Raw genomic sequence first — 10,288 nt, 5'->3', positions numbered from 1 at the left:
AAAAATTGCAAAATTGCAGTCTCTTCAGACATCACTGTACATGATTTATGACCTTCTACAACTTTTGACCTCCTAACTGAACTCCTTTCCACAAATTGATCATAGAAATAAAAACAGTATAAATAAAAATGAATAACCGTTTTCTCAACCATAATCAAAGCACTTTCTCAAATTTGGAAAAAAAAAAAAAAAAAAGTGCAGACCAAATTTTACTTTAAGCATAATACAGAGCTAAGAGATGTTTACAAATACACAGCCCAGCCTGAGATAGCTTTCATATCGGGAGATATTTACATGCATCAAGGAGCCGCTTTCAAAATGCGGGGTATTGAAATCGCGTTTGAATGCGCACTCGCGTTTTACTTTTGCTTTCGATTTTGCGATCGCACGTACTCTGTGAATAGGGAGCGCCGGTGATGAGTGCGCATTGTACAAGATAAGACATTTGTCAGACGCTTTTAGACTCTGTTGTGCAACAAATTCTCCGCCATGGTCTTGTCAGTGATCTCGTTACTTACTCTTGTCATGTGATCAGTGAACTCTGATTCCTGCTGCACTACGTACGACTTTGCAGCTCGTGTTGGATGAACTGGATGGGATTGAAGCGACCATTATCCAACTGAATTAAAAGGCTTTTATTTCCTTTTATTTTATTTTTTTTATTATATAAAAAGCAAAATGACAGTGAAGGCATAATGTAAATGTAGCGGTGGCATATTCTATCCTAATTTCACCCTCACACTCAGTATCGTGTCTCAACAAGAAATCTCGTCACATTTTATTATCGCGAAATCTCGTAGCACGAGAGCTCGTCACACCCCTGGTGATTATCCTAAAATGTACATAATGCATGGATGGAAACCCAGGCAAGTGTTGTTTTGTTGTACGTCTGAAGCTTTTGTAAAAATATCAACAGTTTGGAAATCCCTAGAAATGGCGATAGGCACAAGACGATGGAGGGAAAATAAGCGGCATGTCCCAGTGAGGTACACCTTGCTCAGCGTCTGCATTCCCTGACGCGTCAAGCTTTTATCTGCTCATTAGATTGCGCTGCACGTCTCTGTCTCCTCAGATGGCACAACGCTGGCAGTCGAGTATTATAAAGCTTGTGCGGAGCAGAAGTCTGATTCACGTCAAAATAACTGCCTTTCTGCTTTCATACGCTGCTCCGATGTGTTTGTGTATGTGTGCGGGCCTCGGCGGACGGCGTCTTGGGCTGAATGACAGACGCGTGCGGCGCCGTCATTTAAATTCCTGGGAGCTTCATCCAGCAATTCCTCTTCTCCAGTGGCTCCTCGGCCTCAGACACTTTTCCATTTTCCCCGATCGACGCAGTCTGGGAATCTGGCTTTCTAATCAGCGTGGCCCAGCAGTGCTCCTTATTTATGACCTCGAATCCCAGCACTCTAACGGCCCGATCCATCACCTTCATCCAAGCTTTTTTGTCGTCTTCACCCCTCCGTCCTGCCTCGTGAAGAACCTCTCGCTGTTTTTTTCCCCCCCTGTCTTTTAATTATTCTGCCCGAGAGAAGCCAGCTCAATTAAAGTCTCGGGATTGATGAGCCCGTCCTCCTTATCCTGCCACGCTAATAGAATAGCAGCAGCCCGGGTGGACCGGGGCAGAGAAAGTGTTCGCTGCTAAATTACGAGGACACGCACGCATACACCCAGTTTTGCCGTCCCTCCTCTTCCTGTACTTACAGTAATTGCTTTGACCCCTGCGGCTGCACCCTTCTGTATGTTCATAGAGCGAAAGAGATGCTGGTTCAGCTTCTTTTTACCCCTTACTGCCCAGTTTAATTTGAGATTTTGTCTTGTGTTTGACAGCACATGGTCTGGCTTAATATCAATGATTCCAAAAAGTGCTAAAGTGCCACTTTAAAGAGTCCAAATGTCATTGCATTTAATAACCAAGTGGTTCAGAAGTCAATTCCCCTCAAGTAGAGTAACTGCCGATGTAGTTTAACTGACATTTGACAACTATAAATTGTCCCAGTACTTTTTGTCTCTATTTGTCTTATAAAAGTGTCTGCTAAATTACAAATTACTTATTTGATACACAGTGTGAGAATTATCAATTATTTTTGTCACCAACAACTACCACCTGAAATAATTTATGTCGTAGGGATGGACGGACGTATATATCGGTAGCATATCGGTTATCGACCGATAATATCGTTTTTTTTTTTTTTATTTATGTCTTATCAGATGATATTGGATAATTGTTAATTAAATGTAATTGTTAATATTAATTGCATTTTTACATTTTGATTACATTTGCGTCATCTATTGCTCAATTAAAGTTAAATGAATAAATGAATAACTTAACACTTTTTAACAAATCTCAATTTATAGCCATTTGTAATTTAATTCTTTTACATTGTTGCATTTAAAATGATTGATTTTGGTATGTTTTACTTTTAATTTATAGACAAAATACAAAATTAATGCATTAATTAATAGAAATAATTAATAAAAGGTAATATCGGCCGTTTATTGGTTATCTGCCATAACATGAAAGTTGATGAAATGATCGCATATCCAAATTAGCCAAAATTTTAATATCATTGCATCCCTATTACATTATAAACAATACATACTTAACATTTTCCACATTTTAAAATTTTTATGAAATAATAATTTGCGTTGCAGGGATAGACGTATATATTGGTAGATTATCGGTTATTTTTTTATTAATATTTTTGTTTAAATGTGTCTTATCAGATGATATCGGATTTTTAATTGTTAATTAAATGTAATTGTTAATAATTGCTTTTTTACATTTTGATTACATTTGCCATCATCTAATGCTCAATTAAAGGTATTTAAATAAATAGCACTGTTCAAAATCTCAAAACAAATATCCATTTGTAATTTTTGTTGCATTTAAAATAATTGATTTTGGTTTGTAGTGCTTTACTTTTAATTTATATAGACAAAAAAGTATATAATTAATACATTAATTAATAGAAATAATTAATAAAAGGTAATATCGGCCATTTATCGATAGAAAAGTGAAAGTAATTATCGCTTATCCAAAATAGCAAAAATTGTATAATCATTGCATCCCGATTACGTTGTAAACATTACTTGCGTAACATAATATTTACATGTAATATTTACAGTATCGGCCATTTATCGGTTATCTGCCATAACATGAAAGTAATTATCACTTATCCAAAATAGCCAAAATCATTACATCCCGATTACATTGTAAACATTACATGTGTAACATTTTACCTCTAAAAGTATTTGCATCCATTTGTTCTATATAGGTAGATGTCGTGCTCTTTTACTGCAGATGTCAATAAAACATCTCAGGTTTGTGTGATTGTGAAGGAGTTTTTCCCATGGTGGAAATGTAGCTGTATTGGTTGCATCACTCAGGTTTCCGAACACATTCCCAGTGCTGTGGATTACGTGTGATTTTCCGGATCTGTCGTTTGTCTTGAGCAGTGGCAGCGTATCTTGGCCAGCTGCATCGTAAGAACAGCTCTAATTTAGTCTCTTTGAAATCTGGAGCTGAACCTGCAGCAGTGCATTAATCTCACCTGGCAGGAAGAGCCTGTTTCCAAATCACAGAATGCAAACACGTTAACCTTTAGTGTGTTGTGTTTGTGCATCTGTTGTTTGCAGGATGCCTCGCTCTTTGACCCGGGTCACCTGTCAGGGCCTCTGTTCTTGTGTTATATGTAAAGGGCTGATGGAGTGGCAGGTTATGGACTGAATGCAGCATGTTACTCTATTGAAACGGGGATTACACGGTCACTTCACTTTAAGAGGAATGTTCTTCTCTACTCCAAATGACACTGGGATCTATTGGATTAGTAACAACAAGCTTTGTTTCTTTAATGGGGCTATATGTAAGAATTTTCATGTATTAATCACTTCTTTATTGCCAATGTTTGAACAGCTTGTAACGAAACTTTAAAAAAACAAGGCTTTCCCGACATCCTAGGTTGTCTATGAAAGGCTGCAGACTGATTTTTATGTGAAGGACTGAAAATCAAAAGGAGAGTCTCTCTTCCGTTTTATGACACATGAAATGAATGCTTATACAATGTTCAGGATTATGCCGAAAGAGTCATTCTGTACTGTAATGTCAATGTGTCATGCAGAGAAAAGAGATTAATTCAAATTAGCCAGATCTATATAGTCTTTAGTCTCAAACATACTTTATATTCAAACTATCATTATAATCAAACTGTCATATAGTGTAATTTTTAATTACTTCAAAAGCAGTTCGATTAACGGCCACCGGTGTCGCTAATAACAGTAGCCCCTTTAATTTCACCAGTTCAAAATTTTTTACTTTCCACTCATGTAAAAGATTTTTTTTTTTTTATATATATATAAAAGTCTGTTTTTATCAATTATCAACTTTGTCTCAATTTCATCATGCCATAATGTCATTAAATTGCAGTTATATATATATATATATATATATATATATTTTTTTTTTTTTTTCATTAAAACCAAATATACAAGCAAACAACATTATCATTGATGTCTGCTGTCTTAAAGGATGACATTTGTCTAAATTAGGGTTAAATGTCACAACTCATATATTTTATTTACAGACACTTTTATTGAGTTTATTCTAAAATTTTTTCAATTTAGTGTTTTGAATTTATGTAGATTATACAAATTATCTCACAGGATTTGAAGGTCAAATGCTAATTGTTAGTTGTAAACTTTAAACTAACTTTTTCAATTTGTATTATTACTTACTTATTTTACATGTATGCATTTGGGAGACCAAACCAACATTGAAGATTTCATCAATTTTATCAATTAATTTTCATGAGCTCATGTTAAATGTAACTATAAGGAATATTTATACTTCTTAAAGGTGACCTATTATGCCCCTTTTTCAAGATGTAATATAAGTCTCTGGTGTCCCCAGAATGTGTCTGTGAAGTTTCAGCTCAAAATACCCCACAGATCATTTATTATAGCTTGTCAAATTTGCCCCTGTTTGGGTATGACGTTTTTGTGTGTGTCCCTTTAAATGCAAATGAGCTGCTGCTCCCCACCCTCTTTCCAGAAGAGGGCGGAGCTTTAACAGCTCGCAAACAACAAAGCTGGAGAATCTCACGCAGCCAAAATGAGGATTGTCAGTAACGGTGTTCAGCCTTACATTGTTCAAACCGGAGTCGACACTGATGGAGAGACTCAGGAAGAAGTTACAACTTTTAGAATGAAACTGGACGTTTCTGTCTGGGAAACTACACACTAACTAAAGTTAAAAAAGTGAAATCATAATCAACCACCCCTTTAACAATTAATTTAGGTGGCATTGGATATAATGTGATATCAGATGTTTGAATGCAAACGGACATCTTCGTACCACATGATGGTGTGACTTGTTTCGTTTACACCCTGAAACTGCTCCTAAAAATGCCTTGTTTGACTCCAGAGTGAACTAATGCCATACGAGGTCATTGTTTCGCTTGCAGCGAGGTCGGACTAAAGTGGAACAGTGGCAGAAAGAGACTAATAGTGGTTGAAGGATTAGGTCTAGCTTGTGTCGCCCTTGCTGAGGTGTGTCTCTTTCAGAAGCCCTGACTATCCATCTCCGTTACGCTCCATTTTGCTAAGCTCAGCGCTGTTTTCTGGGCTTGAGTGACCAGAGATTTGCTCTAATGTGCTCTGTTCTAGCTGAATCCTTTGGAAAAAGTTGTTCTGACTATGGGCAGGTGCAAGTGATAAAAGATCAGTCTTCATTTGTACCCAATTAGTCTTAACCAAAACAGACTAGTAGAGACATTAGAAAGAAATATACTTGCAAGGTGCCAAAATGAATTTCTTGTTCTTTCTAATGGCTCTTTGTCCAGTGGCTGTTGGAAAAGCAACTTTTTCCCCATTGTTTTGGGGTAAAATGTATATTATGAGTAGCATTAATATTAATATCAATGTTGATATAAAATTACTATACAATGTTAATATGATTTCATTTTGAATACACAAAAACATCTTTTAAAGACTATTGGGTCCCTTAAGAGTTTTTGTGATAAGAAATTATTTACATGACTTATTTATACAAACTTATTTAATTACTGACAAAAAAGAATAATAAAAAAAAGGTTACACTATTTTAACATGTCCTTGTTTCAGTGTAATTATACATTAAAGTACTTTGTAATATTAATTAACTACATGTACTTACTATAGGGTTAGATTAGGTAATTTTCTATATAAATGAATATTTTTCTATATAAATTCTATGTAAATAGATGCATACTGTTGAAGTGATGTTTTTTTGAAAACCTCTGATCTACTTTCATGCCACTCAAAAGTGTAGTAAAGTTTGTAGCAACACTACTTTTACCTCCTGGTGATTTTGTAGATGTGAATCTGGAATCTTCACTGAATACCAAAACCACTATAAATCCATATCTCAAATGCTAAAAAAGGCCCGCCAGCGCAGGTGTAAGTGCCTCAGCGGTGACCTCCTTTGGGGCAGCACAACTTTAGGCTGTTTTAAGAGTACATATCTAACTCATCATCATTGTCGCTTCAAGGTTCGAGTGTTTTGCAAAAGACAAATTCTGTCACAACAGATTGTCACTTAGTTATTTGAAGAGTTTTATATGTATGAATTCATTGACAATATCAGCCGTCATTCTGACTGGCATCCATATTCAGCGGCGTCCTTCCCCAGCGGTACGTCTCTGAGTCTCATTGACGTTTATGCAGGTTTGCATTGCTGTTTGAAGGTGATTGCTGCTGACGTGTGTGTGGCTCATGCGTGTGGGCGTCCTGACGGTCCCCATTGGAGCCCCCGAGGCCCCGGCCGAGAGGAAAACGGCATGGAAAGAGAAAATAAAGGTTTTTTTTGTTTTAGGATTTCACGTTGCATTGGGAGCGGAGCGACGGGCAGCATCAGTGGAACGGCATGGAGGAGGTCTGGGACCTGGATCCGGCCTTTGAAGGCTAAAGGGATTAATGCTTTCCACAGCTAATGCAAATGACTTTGGCAAAAAAGAAAGAGTTTTCACAACAGCAAAATGAGGCTGTTCTGGTTCCCTGCCCCATCACGCTGAGATATTCAACATATTAGGGTGCCAATTCTGCGTTAGAGAACGTTAATTGTGTAATTGCAATAATGTAATATGCAATAAAACCAATTTCGACTGAAAACTGAAAACTTTATGCATTTTGGCCGTTCATTTACATGACACCGGCGTTTTGATTGCCTGAAAACGCAAACTTTTGAAAACTGGTGTCGATAAACGATACCGTTATCGTCTCCATGTAAACTATAAAAAATTTGTGAAAATGTTGACGTCATGCACGTACGTATTACGTGTTTAGTCTATAGGCGCGTAGTGTTTCTTTACAAATTGACATCGCCATCTACTGGCCTGGCAGCAGAATACAGCATTTTTAGCCGTTTTCATGGATCTGTGTGAACAGGGATCATTTTGACAGCATTGTCATATGCACATGAAAAACTCAACAAGAACAAAAAACTTTTCCATTTTCAGTACATCATTGTTGTGAAAACGTACAGTACCCTGAGTTGAATATTGCATACCCTGAGTTGAATAAGACAGTCCCTCATTGTCTTGAATTCGCAGGTTCGATTCATTTAATTAAATCAGTTTGAACTGTCTGTTTCAGTGAATTGATTAAAAAAATTGTCAAAAGTTTGGAATAATTACGATTTTTTTTTCGTCTCTAATGCTCAAGAAGTTTGCATTTATTTGATCAAAAATACAGTAAAAACAGTAATATTGTGAATTTAAAAGAACTGTTTTCTATTGTAATATATTGTAAAATATAATTTATTCCTGTGATCAAAGCTGAATTTTCAGCATCATTACTCCAGTCTTCAGTGTCACATGATCCTTCAGAAATCATTTTAATATGATGATTTGCTGCTCAAGAAACACTTCTGATTATTATTGATGTTGAAAACAGTTGTTGCTTCATATTTGTGTGGAAACCGTGATACATTTTTTAAAAATTCATTGATTAATAGCAAAAGAACATTCTAAAGAACAACATTTATTTGAAATTAAAATCATTTGTAACATTATAAATGTCTTTTCTGTCACTTTTGATCAATTTAATGCATCCTTGCTGAATTAAAGTATTAACTTTTGAATGGTAGTGTCTCATGGTTTTCAAGAAAAAGTTAAGCAGCAATAGATGTTTTCAACATTGCATAAATGCATAAATATGAAATGTATTAAATTTGATCATAATATTCAAAAATTCAGAGATTCATTTCATACAAAGCCAGCAAAGGAACAAAGGAATATGGGTGATTAAATAGAGAGAAAGTTGTGTGTTGTTGCAGGCGTTAGCAGAAGGCTGTGCACGGTACCAGATCACACAGAGCCTGCGGCAACAGATGGACGCGGCTGGAGGGAACGCGGCACACAGCACCGCACATGAGAGACACGGCAGTCATGGGCCATAGATCGGAGCCTTTGAGGGCCCGTGGGCCTCGGCTATAGCGTCCCAGCTGCCCTGTTCTGTGCCCATGTGTTGTGGGACTGAAGACGGGCATAGAGAGAGAGAGAGAGAGAGAGAGAGAGACACGTGTCCATTCTAGGACTGATCTTGGCATGCAGACACTACACAGTCTGAGAATCACTCTTGCCAGGGGCTTTTTTTTTATTAAAGGACATATATCATAGATAAAGCTGTTTTAGTGTTCAGCATCTTCAGCCATCCTGGGGCACGTTTCCCTAAGCCAACTATGGACGCCCACAGAATTCAACAGAACTTACAATATTTTTGGGAAACGCAGCCCTGATTAGCACTCAACTCGCACTCAAACAATCATATTGCAGGTCATTTACATCTACACGTAGGGCTGGCCAATGAATATTAAATATTCACATTATGTATGCAATTATTTTGCTGATATAACATTAGGATTAACTTTGCAGTAGCAAAAAATGTGTTTGAGTTCGATTCAGTTCTGTGAATCAGTTCAAACCATTTAAGTGAATTGATCTGATTCAGTGATGTGTTGAAACTTTGTGTCGTTTCCATTAGTGCTTTAGTATTAGAAAAAAACATGCCATGATTATTTTTAAATAGTTTTATGATAGATTTGATTATAAATTTATAGTTTTTAGTGATTATTTTGCTTCTTGCATTAAACATTTTGAATCTAATTGGCTATAATGAAGTTTTGGTTGAAATTATAGCTAATCTGATTGGGAAAAAAATCCCTTTCAAGTCTTTTCACAACATTTTTTACATAAATAACAACCAAGAGATTTCTTTTTAGCTGTATCAACCATATCTATATACAGCAGCAAAGACGTGTATTTATAATAGTCAGGAGAACTAAATTGTTTTGGATTGTTTTTTGGTGCCTGAAACCTCGACTAACCTTCTAAATGGACTTCAGGGGGAAAATAAGATGCTTTAAAGTGTAAATATGTCCTCTTAACCCTCATTACGCTAATAGTTCCTCTATTCATACTGCTGAAGGAGTGATCATGGCCTCCCTTGTGAGGTGTTTAATATTCAGCACTCCTTCCGCTTTAGCAATCGTGTGTGTGTGTGTGTGTGTGTGTGTGTGTGTGTGTGTGTGTGTGTGTGCATGCAGTAGAGGAAGAAAATGTTTATTTCATGTCATCTCTTGCTTTCACATGCGCGTACGCTGTCTTTGTTTGTCCTTGAACGACTGCGACAGTCTTTTACCTCTTCTTTTTCTACTCCTAAATGGCTGTAATTCAGATATGCACAATTAGGCTCAGAGCCGTGGCACGAGTCGTATTTTTCTGCAAGCTTTATCGCTGTTATTCATCAACAGTATACAAAGTGTGAGCACCTTTAACATTCACAATTACAACTTAAAATCAATCGTACTTAGGAACGAAAAGTCACGGCTAAAACATTTTTAGGTGGCGTTCAAATCATAAATTCAATCTTGAATTTACAACATGAACAGAACATGAATCCGCACAAATTGCTTTTAGCGCCTGTTTGTTCTTTGAAACATTCACTGGGGACCTTCTGTGTTTCTTGAAAAGCAAATCATTTTTTTTTTTTTTTCATTATTTTTCTTATTAAATTATTTATAGTTGTCCCAGAAAGTATTTGGACACAAGTCACACTGGATAAATGTCACAATATAACAAAATATCAAACCAAATTACAGACTGATATAATTTAGAAAAGTGTGTTGTTTTTCTTTAAAATAATATTTAAAAAATCAAATTTTTTTTCCAGCAAGAACGTGTCAGATTGTAATAGTAAGTAATAGCAAAGATATTTTATAATTTTACAAGAATTTTTATTTTTCAAATGTTTCCAT

At 36.2% G+C, this 10,288-nt stretch overlaps 2 protein-coding genes across 35 annotated transcripts in view; one reads left to right on the top strand and one right to left on the bottom strand.

Moving 5' to 3' along the window:
- sypl1 (synaptophysin-like 1) overlaps positions 1-10,288 on the bottom strand; it is a 454,480-nt gene that overhangs the window by 250,305 nt on the left and 193,887 nt on the right. The window lies entirely within an intron of this gene.
- The window catches only part of plekha5 (pleckstrin homology domain containing, family A member 5), a 149,620-nt gene that overhangs the window by 37,105 nt on the left and 102,227 nt on the right, over positions 1-10,288 (top strand). The window contains exon 4 of one of the 34 annotated variants that reach the window (XM_051890685.1): positions 6,848-7,663. The exons of the other annotated variants lie outside the window; for them this stretch is intronic. Within the exon in view, the coding sequence (XP_051746645.1) occupies positions 6,848-6,965 (118 nt within the window). The 3' untranslated portion in view covers positions 6,966-7,663. Of the gene's footprint in view, positions 1-6,847; positions 7,664-10,288 lie in introns of those variants that run through there. 34 annotated transcript variants of the gene reach the window in all.

This window comes from Ctenopharyngodon idella, chromosome 4, assembly GCF_019924925.1.
Source record: "Ctenopharyngodon idella isolate HZGC_01 chromosome 4, HZGC01, whole genome shotgun sequence".
In the NCBI taxonomy this organism is placed as follows: domain Eukaryota; kingdom Metazoa; phylum Chordata; class Actinopteri; order Cypriniformes; family Xenocyprididae; genus Ctenopharyngodon; species Ctenopharyngodon idella.
The sequence above is the reverse complement of the archived record's forward strand: the minus strand, read 5'-3'. Positions and strand labels throughout refer to the sequence as shown.